The sequence below is a fragment of the Amaranthus tricolor genome, chromosome 17, assembly GCF_026212465.1.
Source record: "Amaranthus tricolor cultivar Red isolate AtriRed21 chromosome 17, ASM2621246v1, whole genome shotgun sequence".
Taxonomy (NCBI): Eukaryota; Viridiplantae; Streptophyta; class Magnoliopsida; order Caryophyllales; family Amaranthaceae; genus Amaranthus; species Amaranthus tricolor.
This window is the reverse complement of record NC_080063.1, coordinates 16,646,587-16,666,859: the sequence shown is the minus strand read 5'-3', so window position 1 is coordinate 16,666,859 and position 20,273 is coordinate 16,646,587. Positions and strand designations below refer to the sequence as shown.

Below are 20,273 nucleotides of genomic sequence, written 5' to 3'. Positions count from 1 at the left end.
AAGTACACATTGTTATAATTCCAACATAATCCCAAATATGAATACATAACAAAGTATATATCATATTGTTAATAACAATATGACATATACAAACTATTATAAATCCAAATACACAATATTATAAATTCAAATACACATTTTTATAATTCCAACATAATCCCAAAATATAAATACATAACAATACGACAAATACACACTATTATAACCCGAATACACATTATTATAAATCCAAATATACAATATTATAATTCCAACTACTATAAGCCCTTTGTTTGGGTACTTTATCAGCCACATTTAACTATTAAGGATTATCATTTTGATCCTTAGAAGAAACCTTTTTTATCTTCTTTGCGAATACAGAAGCCAAGACAATAATATCACTTATCTTTTTTATTTTTTAGACCCTAAAACAAGAACAAGTAAAAATCGAAAAAAAAACAAATTTAACCCCAAAAAATAAATGAAAGCTTTAAAAACAAAAATGAAAAATTATATATATATTTGATGGAATTGCAAATATTGAAGATCGAAAATGAAAATACATTTGGAAAAGAAAAAACATAAAATATATACCTTTGATGAGAACCGCAAATGGTGAACATGAGAAAGAGAAACCAAAGCATGAAAATGGAAAGCTTGAACATCAAAAATGAAGATTGTAAGAGCAAAATTCAGAGAAGGAGATAATGTTTTGAGAAGTTTAGTGGTTTATCAGGCAAGAGATTGAAAAATGGAAAATGAAAGTTGAAAAATTATTGGGGAGTGATTAAGAAACCGTGTGTCAGAATCAGTTTTTATTTTATTTTTTTAATATGAAATATGGGCCAAACCATATATTGACAGTTCTTTTGTAAAGACCGTCTCAATTAAAATTTGTGATTTATTACCATTGTCTCCTCTCTGTAATTGATTCTTCCTCTTCCTTCTTCCCTTGTCTCATACTATCATCTGCGATTTCCGTCATCACCTGCACCACTGTCTAGTTCACCACCGTTTATCATATAATTGTATGCATTGTGAAGTAAGTTTCTATTTCTAGTTATTTCTTATTTTTATTTTATAATTTTCATCACCTTTTTTTTTTTTTTTTTTTTTTTTCAGTTTCTTCACTTTTCTTTAGGTTTGAATTTGAGATTTTAATACTTGGAATGTAACTTTTAGCATTTAAGAAGGGCTTCAAAGTTCTTGAGTAATCATGCTAAAAAACTATAAAGATATGTATATACGTTTTGAAATTAAAATTTTAATACTTGAAATAGGACTTTTATGTCTTTGAGAAGACTTTTTAAGTACTATAGTAGTCATACTAAACATTTATAAAGGTTTGTTAATATCTTCTTCTTTATACACAAAGTAATCCGTTTGATTGAAAACAAAATATATATTAGAACTCAAAGCTTTACATAAGAAACTATTTACAATAAAAATCAAATACTATGGGTATTTGGAGTAATTATACTAAACATCTATAAAATTATGTATATACTTTTTGAAATTGAAATTCTAATACTTAGAATAGAGCTTTTATACCTTTAAGAAGGCTTTTTAAGTTATGAATTAGTCATACTAAACAGTTTTGAAGTCTAGAACTAAATTCATAAATAGACTGGGCTTTTAGAATTAGGTCGCATATAAGCAACGACCGCACAAATTATATTTTCTATTTTCTAATTAATTGCTATTTTCTAAAAGGCTTTGAGTCTATACAAAAATTAATTGGCCGAATTTGAGTTTTAATTCTCATTCACGCATTTAAATTATATCTTCTCATATATACACGTTTCTTTTACTTCCTTATTAGTTCTTTTCATTTACACAAAATTTGTAATTGGGCTAATATCGTAGGTGGCGAGGACAAAGGAAGTATTCTGTCACATAATTTAAATTAAACTATACTTGTGAGAGATTATATTTTGATGTGACGATCCCAAAACAATCGATAATAATTTGTATTATAATCTACTTAATCTATGTAAAAAACACGTGTTACGATAATACTATCTCATACGGGAATTTGTGATTTAATTTCAACAATTGGTTGACTCCGTCCCAAATAATCTAGCCCAGTCGCATTGATCACCTACTTCATCTCAATTCTCAAGTATCCAACACATCACAAATCATCGTCATACAAACTGATCTAGAAAATTGCCGAAAGAAGAATTTCCCGCCATTTCAACTCTATTTAAACTTCACTTAACAATCAAAGTTGGAGCATATCACAACATCAACAATGGAAGCTCAGCGAAGATCATCATTGAGATCGAAGAGAAAACCCCTTTCCGATTGCACTAACACCCTCTCCGATTTCTGTAAAAAGCCATCCTCGAATATCCTCAAATCACAAACCCTAATTAAGCCTTCGATATCCTTTAATTTCACTAGTAATGCTATCAAAAACAAGTTCATTCCTCCAATTTCTAGCTCCCCGAGATCTCCGACTAGTACTGGATCGAATAGTGTTCCTAATTTTAAGAATGTTTCATCGATTCCTCAATCTCATGAACCTCCTCCTCCTCCTCCCACTCCTGTTTTTGGTGCTGGTATACTCTTCATTTATCTAACTTCATTGAAACCTATGTTTTTATTTTGTTGAATTTTGTTATTCGAGTGTGGCTTTACTTGATTTTGATGTTTTTAACTGTGCATGTTTGCATTTATTGATTTTGTTAATTTAGTAAATTGAACTGATTGTGAGGATTTTAGCTGCTTATGGATCAATTTTAAGAAATGGAGATAAGCCTTTTCAGATTGTGTTTGTAGACCTTAAATTTGATATTGTTGTTGATTGTTCGAAGTTGATGAGTGATTCTTATCTGGCGATGCTTTTTGTTGGATCTCTAATGTAGAAATTAATGTGCGAGGAGGGAGAATGTTATTAGGTATTAACATGAGGATTATGTTTTGATTGATATGCTCCTACAAAGAGAGCAAAAGCATAGTGTGAAATCAATGCTTTATCATATCGTATCAGTCGATATGTACAGACTTTTTTATCTACCGAACAGATACTACACACATCCTAAAGGTATACCACATTTTGGGCCGGTTCAAAGGATATTATATATGATATTTCACTAGAGGGGTTCAAAATAGACCCGATGTTACATTGCTCGGCCTTGTATGACTGAACCCGGCTTTACCCCGAAATGGATTCAAAACAATGTAAAAATCAATGTAAATGCAAGACTTGTTTTGACCCAACCAGAAACAACGGACTTGAACTGATGATCCGAATGAACACCTCTAGTTTCGTTCAATTAATCACTAAAACTGCACTATGAATGGAAGGTTGAACTTTGAGGAAACTCTTAAGGTTTCAAGTTTTCACTCTTTGTTGTGAGTTGTGATGATAGCGGAAGCGTTCACCCAAAAACAATAAGGAAACAATAAAACGAATAACAACAATAAGAAAACACACCAAGAATTAACATCATTCAATGTGATAATACATTTTCACTATGTAAGGAGATGAGAATACAAGATGACAAAGAATTTTATCTTGCTCCCTAAACTCTCAATTTTGTGCCTCTCAAGATTTTAATCCTCTCCTCTTAACCCTAAACTTAAGTATTGGAGGTGTTTATATAGTAAACCACCTTTACAGAGTATAATTAGGGTATTAAGAAACTAATTAAAAACTTAATTGTTGAATTAAATCGTGTAGAAATGTGCAATAGTCTCGCCCGAAACTCCAATGCCCTAAAACTTCTGTCTTTTACGCATGCTCATCTCGACCGAGATTAATGGTAGTCTTGGTTGAGACTAAGCCCAATGCTGACGAATCCTCTTCAACCAACTCCACTTGTTTCTTTTCATGTTCTAGACTTAAACACGTCATAATTCAAGTTAAACATCAGCACTCTTAATGTATTTCTATGGTTTATATAAGTAACTTGAGATGTTTAATTTTATATTGCTTGACTGTATCATGAGATTGGAATTTTGAGGACTAGGAATCAGCTTATAGTTTCGAGGTGCAGAGAGCTAGGTTTCCTTGACTCAGGGACAAGGTAAAGTGAGTACGGCTTTACAGGTCAAGTATCAAGTATTTGTTGGCACCTGATGCTTAATGGACACCAGGTAGTGAAAGTATTTGCCACACACTTTATCTTAATGTTGAGTGTATCCTGCTTATGAATTGAACAAATTTACTACTTGATTTGTTGGCATCTATTAATACTTTTAAAAATGACATGATCTAATAATGTAGCAAATCAGAGACACTGGCCAGGCCTTCCGCATGATATGGAGATTACCACTGGATTCAGATTGGGAAAGTTCAAATTATGGATTTATGTATCTTTAAACAATTTTGAATTTTGATCTTTAGGAAAGAGGCAAATTGTTTTCTTTTTTGTTGATCGTATTACATAGTGCAGATGCAGTCATGGGGGAAGTTCAATTTCTCAATGTCATTGATATTCATTCTAGTGTCATGTTGGTGTTGAGTTGTTGACTAGTTGAGTATGGTTTATGTCACTGATGCACCCTAAACCTTTGTTATTGAGTAAAGGTCACAAATGGAACTGTTAAATGATTTTTGTAATGTGCACTGTGATTTCGGTTCCTAGATATGCATCATATTAGCATTTAGTTTATTTTTTGATAGTACCCCATTTACCGAGGATATTTTACTCATTTATTTAGGTGGCATGGATGGTAGGAAATCTAGGTTTCCAAGTGATCAGAGTCGGGAAAATGCAACAGCAAGGAAGCACAAGGGAATTATGATTGCGGATACTCCTATCACCGAATCATCTGCATCTTTGACATCTAACCTTCTACAGAGATCATCATCTGCTAAACCTGGCCATTCTTTTCAATCTGGTATTCAAGCTGTTGAGAGTCCAGATGTGCATGTACAAATAATAAAGAATAAAGGAAAGAGTCTCGTAGATGATTCTGTCATCAAAATCTCTTCATCTTTGACACCAAAGTACAAGATGTCATCATCTACCTTTGATGATTCTCTATTTGAAAAATCAGCAGCTCACAGTCAGAAAAAACTGCATGAAGAAAAAATGAAAGATAAGGGAAAGACGATTTTGGAGAATCCCAACATTGAGCCATCTAAATTCTTAACTGCTCATGTTTCTCATGCGTTAGTTGCTGCATCAGGTAATTCTCTCCTGTGAACCAAGTTCTAAACACCCCCATCCTGAAAAGAAAAGTAACTGAAAATGCTGAATCTAGTTGAATCTTGTATTTTGGCCTTTGCTTCTGAGTCCCATTTTTCTTTGGAGGCTTGTATCACTTGTAGATGCTAAATAGTGTAACTGTATGGAAAACTTCCTTTGGGATTTATGTTGATGCAGTACACGTCTGCTTATTGTGGACGATGATCAGCTATGAGCATCAGTTACCCTACAGGCCTTTACCTGCATACCTCGTGAACCACTAGTATACTTCAAATTTTGGAACGTCGACATTTTTTCATTATACTCGCAGGAGGATCTGAAGTAGGCTTTAAATCCTTTTTTATGGTGGTGACATATACATTAAGGCTTTGGCATTGTTGTCATTACATTAAATTTTTACTGAATCTGTCATTATATTTAAAATGGTTATATCTTGTTGCAGTATTCTGTATTTGTGTAAGCTACTGTTTTTCCTGTATCAGAAAACTAGTCTTGTTTTCTTTGATGAAATCATTCTTCTCTTTCCAATTGAAATATGTGAAACAATCGAGTGTTTGAATTTAACGGGTCGATTATTACATTACTCATGGTTATAAGTTATGACACTTTTCACTATTGTAGTTTGTATATTGTAATGTATGCAGGTTTTGATCTGACTTTTTCAGGGCTGTTTTTTGCCACCTTGTTTTATTGTGAAATACTAGGAACTTGATCTGATTCCATGTTTATATGCTTTTGATCCATTTGTTTTCTGTTAAGTTGCTATAACTTTTATGGGATTTGTTTCATGTTGAATTCAATGAGTTTTCTCTTACTGTTTTGAAGGTACTGGTGAAAGAACTGTAACTGTGTATAATCAAAGTAGAGGCCATCCAGGAAGAAAGCGAGCAGCTGGGAAGATCAATTTGTCTATGCATTACCCTTCTCATGACAAGATAATGAAAAATGGGTACTTGACTCCCTCAATTCATCCTCCCACGTCTCAAAAACATAAAATAAAAAGAAAACTTGAAATTCCACCCACTCTTTTCCCCTTTCCAATCCTGTGCTTGTTGATTTGTTGATATGTTATCTTACTAAGAGGGAAATTGTTAGTAACTTCTGTGATGTTTATTAAATTGTGTCTCCTAGACAGGTTTCTACCTTAGATATAGTATTTGATCACATTGTATTTAGTATGATGGGATCTGGTTTGGATTGGGGAACAGAAGGGGATAAAAATAGAAGTTTTCTGTTTCCTTCTCATATACCTGATCAAAGTTGGAAATACTAGGAGATAAGCGGAAGTCCAGTTTTTTGTCCTCTCCTTCCATTCTCTTCTCTCTCTCTCACCGTCTCTCTGTTGCCTTCTTTTGCTATTCTGACCGACCTTTTAAAGATCTTTAAAAAGCTTGTCACTGATTGTTCGCCTCTTCATCGGCAATCATCCAAGTCGAAGGATTTTTGGAGTTTAGATGAGGGGATCTGGAAGGACGGCTAGTTAGGGGGAGATATCCATTCTTCCTACATCAGGTTTGGGACGGGGAATTGCAAAGGAAGGGAGCTGGAGAAAATCATTTCCCTTTCTCTTCCGAAAAGCCAAACGGCGAAATCCTTCCACTCTAGTAAAGATCAAGAAATTGCAAATTCTTTTTCCCCCCCTCCAATAAGTAAGTTCCCTTCATGATTTACAAATTCAATTTCAATAACGTTTGAAACGTGAATGTCATTGCTCATTTAAATGTCAAACTCTCCCCCCTTAATACCCTGCCTAGATAATGGAATGTTGTTTTAAATGTAAATTTTACGCTTGTCCATCAAATTCCTTATTTAAAATGTCTTCTGCAGATTTGAATTTGATTATGAAGAGGGCCTTATTCAACCTGAATCACACCTTGATCCTCTTGCAAGGCGTAATAAGAAGGTTAGTCAGTACTAGGACGAGCATCTTTTAACTATCATCTTCACCATTCAATCCCAAATTATGTTTTTTTGATGTCTCATGGTATTCTACTACTTGAATTTCCCTTTGAACATGGTTTTTTTTCTTCTTTTTGTTCTCCCTGAAGCTAAATTTGTTGAGTTTTCTGCAATAGTCACCTCATTCATCTTCATAACTGGAAGTTTTGTTTTCCTCTGTTATAACTGTGCTTTTCAGCCCTTTGCTTGATAAACCAAAATTCCAAACAGTTCAGTTTCCGATATGGATGTCAATCCACAATTATCAGTTTGTACTTTTCTTCCCGAGTCGACTGATGCTAAAATCTTTTGTTTTGCATGTCTTTAAAGCTCAAATGAACTTAATTCACTCACCCCAACTTCATAATGTGCTTGCAGAAGCAGTCTCGTAAAAAGCATGATGGTTCTGTGCATCTTTTACCTCAAGAAATGGTCGAAAAGCTTCAGTCATATTATGCAGGCATAGATGCTTTTGAACTACAAGAGGAGGAAGCATCAGAAAGTGAGCTAGAAGGGAATCGACGTAAGTGTTAGGCTTCAGAAAGCAAGCATTCCAAGTTTTGTATAGCTGCTGCTATTATACAACTACGGTAAGTAAAGACTGGTTACATAGTGTACATCAGAGTACTTACAATGCTAACATCAAAAGGTATATAAAATTGTATAAAACTTCAATCTCAAAAGTGATAATTCCAGCTTTAAATCTTTAATTTGAGTAAACTATAACAGATGCATATTACTTTGCCATTGAAAATTCTTGTCCTAATTAAATGATCCAATTCATAATGACACATAAGTCTAACACAATTTTTCATGTGAGACAGTCACACCGTAAGTCGCTCTCCATATATCATTTAAATAGCCCAACTAATACAGTTATGAGCTTCTTGTTTTGAGGTCGTCTCATCGAGAGACGGCCTTTCACAAGAATAGCTATAAGTTTGATTAAAGGGGATTATATCTTAATAAAACCAATTGTTACAATAGTTGTAATAGTTCATTAAATTGTTGTTAATGGATAAATGTCACTTACTCACACCTCACAAGTGTAAATCATTCAATAATAATGCAATTAATCTTTAGCTGCCGAGTGGGCTAAGGGAAAGGGAGAGCTAGGAGATGAGGATAGTGAGAAGAATTGAACTCAGGTTTTTTATGAAAAACTGGTACATGTTTTAACTTAAAGAAGACCTAATTGTCTCAATTCCATCTTGGATAACGTATAGTTTCATTCTGTGGGATAATACTTAAAAATATAAATAATTGATTTCGATGTGACCACGCATATGAATTTTAGAGTCTAATCTCACCACATGGGATGAATGATAATTAGGTAGCTTAGAACTACTACTTATCTACTTCTATTGCTACACATGGCTCCAATTCAAAACATTAGGACATGGGTAACCCTACAATTCTAGTACATACTAAGCTATGATGTAACATTTTAGTAATTAAAGTTAAATCTTTTAAATCTAATTACAAATTAGTACTACGTGATCATTTGTGGAAACGCTACCTCATCTCATTTAATGCTATAGTTCACCGTTTTTCATCATCATCATGATCTTAATTATGAATGATATACGTTGAATATAATGATCATGATTTTGAGGATTTGATACTTTTATGAATAATTAAAAGGATGATTATGAAATAATAATAATAATAATAATAATAATAATAATAATAATAATAATATAATTATTAGGATTTGACATTTTATATGATTAAGAATTATGAGCAATGAAATATCATTTTTTTTACAATACATGATTAAACATGGTCAATGAAACTATGATTTGAGAAAAGTGAAATAAACTATTGAAAATATTTGCCGCTTAATAACATAATAAAGAATACTAAAAGATCGTTTTCTTAAAATACCACCAATCATATAAGTCATTTCTTTTTTGAAATTATTTGTCGGAAAAATTGACATCAATTAATTAGATAAAAATAAGAGTACTTTAATTAGATTTGAAGTAATTAGGTTTGATTTCTTCGCCCTATACAAATGCCCTCTCTCTTAAATTTAAGGCGATATCATGTATTTATTGCGTATTTATAATATTTTTTTTGTTTTTTAAAAAAGTAATTAGGTTTGCGTGCATGAATGGAAGTAGAGTACATTATACATATGTACGTTGCACCATGCAAGTTGCCTTCTTTTGGTGAGCTTTCAGTTTGTATAGAAGAAAATGATATAAGATTGTAATGAGTGTTCTTTTCACGGGATACCCAATTTTATGTACTCTTACTAAATAAGACTACAGTAGATTATATTAATGGAGTAATTAGTTGATTGGTCAGTGTTAGAGATTTAGAATTATGCATTCTACGACCAAAATTGCTCAAGATATACGTAATTGAGTTGTATTTAGAATTGAATCTTGTCTGATAAGTATTATCTTTTTCAGATAAGATTTTGGGTTTAATTTTCTCCTAGTTTTTTCCTTCATTCAGCTTATCTTATATTCCTCCGTTTTTTAATAAAGTTCCCTCAAGTAATACTCATGGGAATTAAGAAAAATAAAATCTTTTAAATAGTAGATATATTAATTTATTAAAAATAAATTTAATGGAGGAAAAGTTGGGATAATAAACATTAAAAAAAAAATAGTGAAAAAATTCAGGGACCCAACTAGTAAAAAATAGTGTTATAAAGTTAGTGGAAAATATATGGGGACCATTAGGATATAAAAATGTTAAAATAAAGTTAGTAGAAAATATATGGGGATCATAAAGATTATTAAAATATTAAATTGAAGATGAATAAAATTATTTTTATCCAAAATTAATAACGTAAAAGAATTTTTTTATGTAAACAACAAATAAAACATTAAAAAATTAAGCTTTAATTGTACGTTTCCAATAGTAACAAAAGTAAGTGAACAGTCATTTTGTATTTCTAACAATTTTCAATTAGAGTTCACTTTCAAAAGCTTCTAAAATCTGACGGGTCATTTAACTAAGTAAGTGTACATGCACTATAAATAAATTCTCAAAAAAAATAATTCATTAATTTAGCTTAAGCAGCTGAGTAGTTTGACATTATATACTCTTAACATGATATTAACTGATCATTATTTTCATAATCGATTTTAAGACGTCTAAAAATTAATCAGATTAGGATTTATAGTAAAGGACGCTTCCAAAATTGATTTTTTTTTTCTTTCAATAAGTATTATTCTTGACTTAATAAGTACTATTTTTTTAGAATCATATAAAAGCCATATTTTCGGACTTTTCTTTATGATCACTATCTGTACTAATAAAAACAAGGAAAAGAAAAAAACTATTAGACTGAGCTTTCCAACAATTCATATTTACAGATGTTTTAGTCACTGTGAGCTGGAAATGGACTATTCATTGAACCAAAGCATCTAAGGCAATTATTTGAACTAAATATCCGAAATTTTTTTTATTATATATATATATATATATATATATATATATATATATATATATATATATATATATATATATATATATATTGACATTTTGAATTGCTACTAAAAGGACATATATACTCCATATATATGAAGCAATGAGAGAAAAATTAAGAATGGATTGGTAGTCTCAAAAAAACAGCAATTGATTATGTTAATTATTTTATTATATATTCATTTGTTCTCTTCTAATTGCATTAAAGAGAAAGTGGGTAAATTTTTAAAAAGCGCTAATAAATGAAGAGAGAGAATGAATTGTATGAATGAAATTAAAAGAGAGTTGAAATGTATGGATGAAATTAAAAGAAAGTGGTGGATTATTGTCCAAAAATAGAAATGATGTAAATTAAGTGGGATGGACCAAGATGGAAAATAATACAAATCCAATGGGACAGAGCGAGTATTAATTTATCAAAAAAGAATCATGATAAAAAATTCTATTTCATGCTGTAATATACTCTTTCCGTTTTCATACATTCTTCTCAATCAGAATTTACAAATTTTAATGTCAAACTTTGACCATAATTTCTCATCAATCTATATTAAAAAAATATTCATGTGGGATCTTGATAGATTCGTCTCAATATATATTTTATTAATATTTACTTAAATTTTTAAAAACTCACAATTAAAATTATTAAATTTTTAAGTTTGCATTGACATCTGCGCAAAAAGTAAATGACAAACTTAAATGAAAACAGAGAGAGTAACACACATATATTCACGAATTTCATAAACTTATAAAGCTATTTTCCACAATTATAACATTAATAAATATCTCTAAACTAAAAGATATAAACACCACAAAAATAAACAATTCAAATATACTTATCAAGATATTTTACTTAATTATTAATTAAATAATAATTACCTTTAAAAAGAAAATAATAATATCATTAAAAAAAATATCTAATTAGGCTTACGACAATTAAGCCTAATTTCTCCATCAGTTCCAGTAAGTGGTTTAATATTACCCATCCTAACCATACTCTTAGCAAAGGCTTTGAAGAACTTGCATTGGTCATTTGCATACTTCTTAACATCATAATCAGCCCTTTGATTCCCATTATAAAGCACTTGATCTGAGTGAAGTAAACCCTTTTTAGCAATTAAATTTTGATAATATTTTTCGTCGAATCGAAAATTTGTTTGGTAATCTAAAGGCTGTAAAGTATTGTTATTTCCGGTATTTCTTGGACATGTTTGTTGGAGAGATTTCGCAAAGGCGGGATCGATATTGTTGTCATTGTAGATATGTGCTCGGTATGTTGCGCACCTCGCCACTCCAATTGTGTGCGCCCCTACACATTTATATAAACCAATACACGTATGATATCTATTTTGTTTCTTTTTGTTTATCGATATTTACCAACTTTTGCGATCAATTTTCTAGCTTTGATGATAATTTAATATCTTCATGATATTTATATTTTAAAAAACGTTGAACAAATAGTTTTGTTGGAAATTCTAAAAAAGTACAATAGATAAGTAAAAAAATAAAAGTATTAGTAAAATAAATAAGGAGGTCCAATAAATAACGGTAATTTATGAAGTTAACAAGTCATTTTTATGTGGTAGAATTTAACAGGGTGAGAGTTTTATGATTTTAATTTACCTGTAACTGGCCAAAAGAGAAAGTCCATGTAATAATTGGTTATACTTCCTTTGCAAATAAAGTACTACTATCATTTTTCAAGTTGTCTTATTATTTTGAAATTTCAAAACCAAAACATTGTAGCAAAGTGCCTTCTTTTTATTCTCTTAAATTTTAGAAATTAACTTTTCAAAACATAAGCAAAAATATTTAAAACGTTAAAATGTTTGCAAAATTATATCATAATTCAAGTGCTTTTTTTGATGACTGAAAATAATTTTAATTCTTACTTTATTTACTACAAGAATGTATTATATTAATAATTTTTTTTTTTTTGAATTGAAGAAGAAAATACTTTCTTCCTCTTATAAAACACTACCTTTAAAGTGGCATTGCTAGAGTGTTTGTTACTCCAATTAAATAACTCATGATCATGCTTCTTAACTCATCATTAATTAGCAAACATTTTTCTTAAAAATATGACTTAAATTTAATAATAGCAACATAAACATTTTATTATCCTATTTTTCACGTCATTAAGGGATATTTTAAAGTCAAATGTAGTTAACTATTTAATCTAAAGAAGGAAAATTATTATACGTTATTATAAACAAAAAGAAACAGAAAATTCTCGACCATTATGTGAACCTAAAAATATTGAAATGTATATAATATAACTTTTGTAATATGAGTATAAGAAAGAAGATCAGTGAAACATAATTCGCTAATTAGTTCACTTTTTGAATTTGCGATTCGTTCAAAATGGATCAAAAAGAGCATGAACCGATTGTAGTTCACTTTTTCAATTCGCGATTCACAAAGCAAATAGCAAATTATATGACACCGAGAAAGACATAAGACAGAAAAATTATAGAGAAAAAATAAAAATTACTCAAGTATAGAGCTTACCAGAGAGAACAATGAGATCCCTAAAGGATAAACCAACATTAGCAAAATTGGTGGTGAGATTATTAAGATCAAAGCTTGGTCCAGGAAGGAATGCATTGGCTGCACTTCTGTTTGCTTTTAGAGAATCTCTTCTTCCCAATCTTACTTTCCATGTGGGACCTCCATACTACAATTTTTTATTTCCTATCTTTAATTATCTAAGTAATTATTACATAATTGAAAGAGCATTGAATTACTAAGTATCTAATTAAATTTTTTTAAAAAACTTACATAAACAACAGCATCACGAGCAATAATAGCAAGTATATCAGCACATGATACAATTCCAGGGCAAGCCTTCTCTACTTTAGCTTTAATAAGATCTACAGCTTCAAATCCACGGGCAGAATTATTATTAGGTGCTGCTGTTTTCTCACTTTGAAAAGTTGATGTATTGTCCAGTAAGATTGATCCATCGCATCCCTAGGTAGTATGAAATATAACACATTGTTAATTACCACATAATCATCATCATTATACCAAGTATAATAACTTGCACAATAAATTTATAATCAGAGTAAATAAAAAATTCAAAGACAGAAAACTATATCCCTATAAAAAGAGATTATAAGAAGATTTAGGCTAGTTAAACTCTTTCATCGTTAAGATTAACAATTATAGCCTTATATTTGATCAAAATAAAATTTTAAAAATTTGTATATTAAATCACAATTAAAATAAAATTACTTACATTAACAAAACAATCATGAAAATGCAGACGAAGAATTGAACCGCCAACTCGAGTCTCCTTTTTTATAGCTTCATCAACTCCTTCCTTGATAATATTGAGAACATTTGGGCAAGTAGAGGAGTAAAAATTAGTTGAAAGCTTACCATAAACATTTAGAGAAAGGCTAAAAATGACAAGTAATAGAAAATAGTGTTTGATAAAAGCCATATTGGACTAGTCTCACTCGCTCTATTGCTTGCCGACTATGACTTATTTATCCTGTTTAGATAATGAGTTCGTCGACTAAATTATCATGTGGTGTGTGGTGCCTAAAAGCAATAGACAAAATAAAGACATCAATAATTTTAATATAGATATTAATCTAGAAGATACTTAATCTATATATATATATATTTCATGTTATTTAAAATAATGATTGATTGAGCAGTAGCAGATTTAGGATTTTTTTTTTAACTAACAAGGGGTATTAATAAAAATATAAACAAAAATTCAAAGCATCAGTAGAATACGAAAACAATAATTTTAATTGCTCTCGTTGAATTTTTATTTTTAAATTCTACTTATAATTATAATTGATGTAACCTCTAAAAGTCGTTAATCCCCCTCTAAAAAAAATAGGTTTAAAATTGTTTACCTTCCATACTTGCACAACTTACTTTAATATTTTTTAATTTTTATATTTTTTACGCTATGTCCGACCAGGTTAACTATAAAACAATTATTTTTACTTTTTGAGTAATTTGTAACCGCATTTGACACAATAAACCAAGACTTAAAGGATTGTAACCCTAAACCTAATAACGGTTGACATAGAAACAATTATTTTTTACCGTGAGTTACAACCTCTCACCTATTTTTATTCCTTTAAATAGAGGCCTTCAATCCACCAAATTGTACATTTCTCTTACAATCTTTCTCTGAGATTTGTAGCCCCCACTTTGTTATTTTTGAGTTGAGATGAATAATTAAATGAACTCAATAATTAACACCGAAAAATGTAAAAAACTATTATTGGTGTATTATTAGTTTCTTTATTCTAAATTGTAATCCATGGAGTATAAAGCTAAGATTGAAGGGTCCAATTAATACAAATAAACAGTAACATCCCAATCATGTCATAATTATATTCGAATACATCTTAATTCCCAATTTCCATAGGTGGCAATAGCGAACTTTTCTTTGCGTAGTAGGCCGGCCTGCCTGCTCTGCTTTGCTTTTATTTGGAATGTTTTTACATTTATACACTTTATTCTTCTATCCTCAATTGTAGTAGAAGCGACTAGGTTGCTTTAAAATTTTTTAAAAATAATAATATCTATGTTATATGCAAAACAACAAAGATATTTCAAAATTATGTAAAAATGGGTAGTAGGATTTTTAATTGTCAACATTATTGTAGGACATACAATTATAGAAACTACAAATATTTTATGCATATAGAGAAATTAAAATTAGCTAAAATTATGACTTACTTGAGAGAAAATAAAATATGGAATAATTAATGATCTTATGCAATTGTTTTTTTATTATAGGGTAGGCCTGAAAAATAAGAGAATTAAGTGAAATTCGAAAGTAAGACATTCAAAAAGATGATATTTAGTATTTACTCTTCAAATAAAACATGATTCGTTTCTCTTTTTTAAATACTCACTTTATTTTATATTATTTGTTATACACTTTTTTAGTTTGACTACCCTAGTTCCAAAAAACTTTTATGCTTAACATTCTTATTTGTCTCCTCCTAAATTTAAATAAAATTTTTTTTAAAAATATATTCTTTAATTTTCTTTACATGCTTTTTCATGAATTTTTTCTTTCACCACTTTATATAAATAAGGAAAAAAAATTACTACCTCCTATTCACCTAAAGAGTCCCATTTGACTTTTCACGGATTTTAAGGAGAGTCAAAAGTGAGACCCTAAGGTTAAGAAAGAGAGTGGTATTATGGGTTTTTTAATGTAAGGAAGGAAAATTAATATGGATAATGGAAGGTATAATTGAAAATAGGATAAAGTTACTAAGGGCATAAAAGTCAAAAACCCATACCAAAAATAAAAATGGGACAATTAAGGTGAATGAATTATAATAAAATGAATTATGTAGCAATTTGGATCATAAAGGGTTGTTAAGAAGTTGCATGGAAGTTGTTTACAAACAGTAAAGCTAGCTGCCCAGCACTAAATGGTGACTTGGTAAGGTTTCATTTTCTTGAGCAGTGCTAATCTGGTGATGAGGTCCCTGGTCCTACCCAACCAATTCATGTTTAGTTGTTGCATAATTGTAGCTACGATAGGATCTTCTTTTGTTTCGTTACCTATCTAAATCATTGCTTTACACGTAAATAGATACATTTGCATTTTATTGTAATTATGTCTAGTTTTTTCCGTTTTATTATACTTTCTATTGATAGTCACATTTTCTCATATAATAAGTCACAATCGATATAAGTATTTCAGAACGGAGAAAGTATATATATACTCTCCATCCCAACAAATTTACCTCTTTTTTATTTTAGTCTCTTTAATAAATTTGATTCATTTTTATTTTTATCATGACTTATATTTTTTTTAAATTCTAATCCACACAATAAACTTGTATTTTCATCTCATCCATATATTTTTCTCATTTTTTGTAAAATATTACTCTACTCACTTTTCTTAATTTTCCGATCATTTGCATGCGATGGGAGTAAAACTGGTTTAGATGGACTTCACTCTTAGATATCTAATTTTATAAAGTTGAATTTATTTCTAATTTTTAATGGTAGTTTAGATGGACTTCACTTAGATAGAATTTTCCAAGAAATTTTTTTATTGAAAAGGTATGTTAATTATTTGTCATAATTTTAAAAATAGGTCTAGGCAACTCAAATAAGAAAAAGAAAGTAACTCATATACAAACTCAAAGGAGGTTTACTACTAAAACTAGCTAGTAGCAGGAAGAATATATTACATTACACTTTAAGTTTAATTATAAATTGACATATTCTCTTCTCTTTCTCTGATTTAAGACAATTCATATGAGAATAATAATAAACACTTTAACATTATAAAAAAAATGACTGAAAAATCCAATACAATAATAAAGACAGTCATCCAAGAAACACCACCCTTATATCACATTTCATCACAAAAACTAGTTATCAACCCGCATTTCACAAGCTGATGAGCCACCTCATTACATTCACGATAATTTATTAAAAAAAAAGTAAATAGCAAAATAAAAAAAAAGCACGAAGTACATTCTAATTTGGTTTACGACAATTACGCCTAATTTCACCATTAGAACCCGTAAGTGGGTTAATATTTGCCATATTAATCATACTCTTAGCAAACTCAGCAAAGAAATGGCCTGGTTTTGAAGCAAACCTTAAAACAAGTTTATCAGCCTTATTTCCATTATATAACTGTTGATCTGAATGTAGCAAACCCTTTTTAACCATTAAATTTTTGTAGTAATTGTTGTCGAAACGAAATCGGGTTTGGTAGTCTAGTGGTTGCAAAACGGCATCGTTTCCACTTCGAGGGCATTTTTGTTGAAGGGATTTGGCGAAGGAAGCGTCAATGTTTGTGTCGTTGTATATGTGCGGTCGGAAACTTACGCACCTTGCAAATCCAATTGTGTGCGCTCCTACACATCCATATATATAATGTTACTAACATTATTTTTATTAGGTTGACTTATAAATACATAGTAAATTAAAGTGATTATTTTAATTTTAAAGTGATTAATTAAAAAAATTAAATAATTTTATAAGTCAATTTTGTAGTAAGACGGTTTCATATAAGATGAGTTTAGAAGACGAGTTGAAAAAATTATATAATTCAAATCATTACCACATGCATTGAATTTTGATTTTTTTTTTCATGAAATTCAAAATCATAAATAAATATAATTCAAATAATTTTCTTTTTTTTTTTTAAGTATACACAAAATTTTGGTTTTTATCTTATTGTCCCAACAATTTAAATTGATTGGTGGTGGGCACTCTAGACTTGTGTTTGAGGTGATCTTTGTGATGCTCATTAAGTATTCATGTTATAATTACCGAATTACCGGTACACTTGTCGTTGTCTATTATAGATGTATGTATAAAAACCGGTTTATTTAAATTAATTTAATATAAATAGTACTATAAAATCTTGTTTATTGTCGGTTGTCACTTTTCAATATCAACTTTCAAATGCATCATTGTGAATATTGTGACTTCTCTTAAAAAAATTGTCTCGAAATTAATTGTACTTCTAACACTTTAATTAATAAAATTGTTTAATTCATAAGGTTATTATTTGTAATGATATTAACATTTTATAAGTTATAAAATAAAATATAGCGATAACAAAGATATTTTTAATAGCAAAAAATATTTAAAAATTCCCAATATATTTGAGAGTAATTAACTTATTAATAAAAGAGTAAAAACATACCAGAAAGAACAACCATATCTTTGAATGATAAACCCACGTTGGCAAAATTAGAGGTGAGATTATTGAGATCAAGTGAAGGTGGAGGGATAAATGCATTGGCTGCACTTCTGTTGGCTGTTCTTGAGTCTCTTCTTCCCAACCTTACTTTCCAAAAAGGACCTCCATACTGCAATTTTATTTACAAGAGAACCTCAACTTTAGTAAAAATTAATCTTATAAAAAAAACACAGAGAATTGAATTTTGTCTCAGAAAATATAAAACAATTCACTTTTTAAAAAAATTATGAATTCAATATTCACATAGTTTAACTGTAACCCCAAAAAAAGGGGCATAGTACAATATATTTAAAATTGTTGGCATAGTATAATGTATATGCATACTAGTGTGTACCCATGTAAAGTAGATTTTGTGAAAAGGGTTACGAAAACAAAATGAGAAATAACATCTAAAATGACTTACATAAACAACTGAGTCACGAGCTCCAATAGCAAGAATATCAGCGCAAGAGACAACTCCGGGACATGCCTTCTCTAAACTAGTTTTGATGTCGTCCACTACTCCAAACCCACGAACAGAATTGTTATTAGGTCTAGCTGTTTTCTCACTTTGAAAAGTCGATGTATCATCTAGAAGAAGTGATCCATCGCAACCCTACATAATTTACAACACGTGAAATATATATAACTGACACGAACTATATATATAAAAAATCATCTTATAGATAAAGTGTGTCCTGTTATTAACATAAGAACTTACATTGACAAAGCAATCATGAAAGTGTAATCGAAGTATCGAGGCTCCAACACGAGCATCCTTCTTTATAGCTTTAGCAATCCCTTGCTTAACAATATTGAGAGCATTTGGACAAGTAGAGGAATAAAAGTTAATAGAAAGTTTGCCATGTACACTTAGAGAAAGAACAATAAGATTAAGCACTATGAAGTATAGCTTTTTGCTACAAGCCATTTTAATTTGTCCTTTTAACAACTTCTCTTGCCGACAAAAGATCCTAAGAACACCTTACTTTATAAGGATCTAAATTTGACTATGTCAACCATTTTATCCTAATTAAATGGGTGACTATTAATGGTGCATTATTTTTTTATGTGTTAGATAAGCAAATTAGTTGAATACAAAGTCCTAGATCATTCTTGTCATAATCAAGTCAAGGTGGATATATAGTACATATTCTATTGCCACCTTTCAACATATCAAAAGAACATCAATGTTATGGTTGATTCACTAAGCCAATAATTGCAAGACCATAGACTTGTCAAACTAAGTTGGTTTAATTTTGGTGGTCGATAAGGGGAATTTAGGCTTGTGCCTATATACGTTATGGCTTTGAGTTGGTTTTGCATACATGAGAATTGAGAGAAGATGATTCGACTCACCTTATACTAGAATTTCGAATCTGCCTAATGGTCGAATATGGTTCAAGTCTAACTTTCTTTTATACTGTTGTAGAAATGTTATAATTAGTTCTATTATGTGCTCCATTTTGATGCTAATAAGTTTTACGTATTAAGTGGCTTCCATCTAGATGAGTTTTGAATGATAAATCTACACATTTCAATCCTTCTAAAAAGAAAGAGATTGCTTAAATGCTAATAGTATAGCTAAGTGCTAGGTTGGCACATATCATTAATCATCAACTCATCTTGTATATGACTGTTTCACCATGAGATGAGTCAATATAATTAGTCACTTTATCTAATTGAACACTTTAAACTTATAAGTCCTAAACACACTAAATAGACATGAGTTAGCCAAATAAAGATAGTCTCACCATGAAAACATCTCATTTAAAAATTTGTATTCATCTTAATACCAATCAAAAGAAGCAAATGAAAAGTACACGAGCCACCTTACTCATCCATCAATATCATGCATTTAAGGTATGGATCATCTCAACAAACCTAATTAGTAAACTTTCGAACTAAACAACTTGGCAAAGAACCCATGATGCATATATAAGCTTTTTGACTAGTTCTCACATCTTCTTTATACGTTAAAAAGAATGATTCAATTGCAAAATATAACTAGTTGAATTGGGGATTAACAAAAATGAGGAAGTAAC

General features: G+C 30.0%; 3 protein-coding genes across 6 annotated transcripts; 1 reads left to right on the top strand and 2 right to left on the bottom strand.

Annotated features, from left to right (window-relative positions):
- Nucleotides 1-912: 912 nt before the first annotated feature.
- LOC130804373 (uncharacterized) lies at nt 913-9,372 on the top strand. 4 transcript variants are annotated; one of them, XM_057668785.1, is made up of 6 exons: nt 913-1,021; nt 1,846-2,543; nt 4,651-5,121; nt 5,967-6,090; nt 6,969-7,044; nt 7,458-8,582. In XM_057668785.1, exons 2-6 carry the CDS (start codon nt 2,234-2,236, stop codon nt 7,611-7,613), a joined length of 1,137 nt encoding a protein of 378 aa, XP_057524768.1. In that variant the 5' UTR covers nt 913-1,021; nt 1,846-2,233; the 3' UTR covers nt 7,614-8,582. The 4 variants fall into 4 exon arrangements, 2 of the variants coding, with proteins under 2 accessions (XP_057524768.1, XP_057524769.1); XR_009040006.1 differs by lacking the exon at nt 913-1,021 and adding an exon at nt 9,175-9,372 and having other exon boundaries at nt 1,123-2,543; nt 7,458-7,669; XR_009040007.1 differs by lacking the exon at nt 913-1,021 and having other exon boundaries at nt 1,120-2,543; nt 5,967-6,790; nt 7,458-7,520.
- Nucleotides 9,373-11,223: 1,851 nt separating this feature from the next.
- Nucleotides 11,224-14,114, bottom strand: LOC130804371 (peroxidase P7-like). The gene is made up of 4 exons (XM_057668782.1): nt 13,765-14,114; nt 13,305-13,496; nt 13,035-13,200; nt 11,224-11,832 (listed from the first exon to the last, which is right to left on the bottom strand). Exons 1-4 carry the CDS (start codon nt 13,969-13,971, stop codon nt 11,441-11,443), a joined length of 957 nt encoding a protein of 318 aa, XP_057524765.1. The 5' UTR covers nt 13,972-14,114; the 3' UTR covers nt 11,224-11,440.
- A 2,745-nt stretch (nt 14,115-16,859) lies between these two features.
- Nucleotides 16,860-19,324, bottom strand: LOC130804424 (peroxidase P7-like). The gene is made up of 4 exons (XM_057668850.1): nt 18,950-19,324; nt 18,653-18,844; nt 18,193-18,358; nt 16,860-17,395 (listed from the first exon to the last, which is right to left on the bottom strand). The coding sequence occupies exons 1-4, from the start codon at nt 19,157-19,159 to the stop codon at nt 17,010-17,012; spliced, it is 954 nt and encodes a 317-aa protein (XP_057524833.1). The 5' UTR covers nt 19,160-19,324; the 3' UTR covers nt 16,860-17,009.
- Between the last annotated feature and the right edge of the window lie 949 nt (nt 19,325-20,273).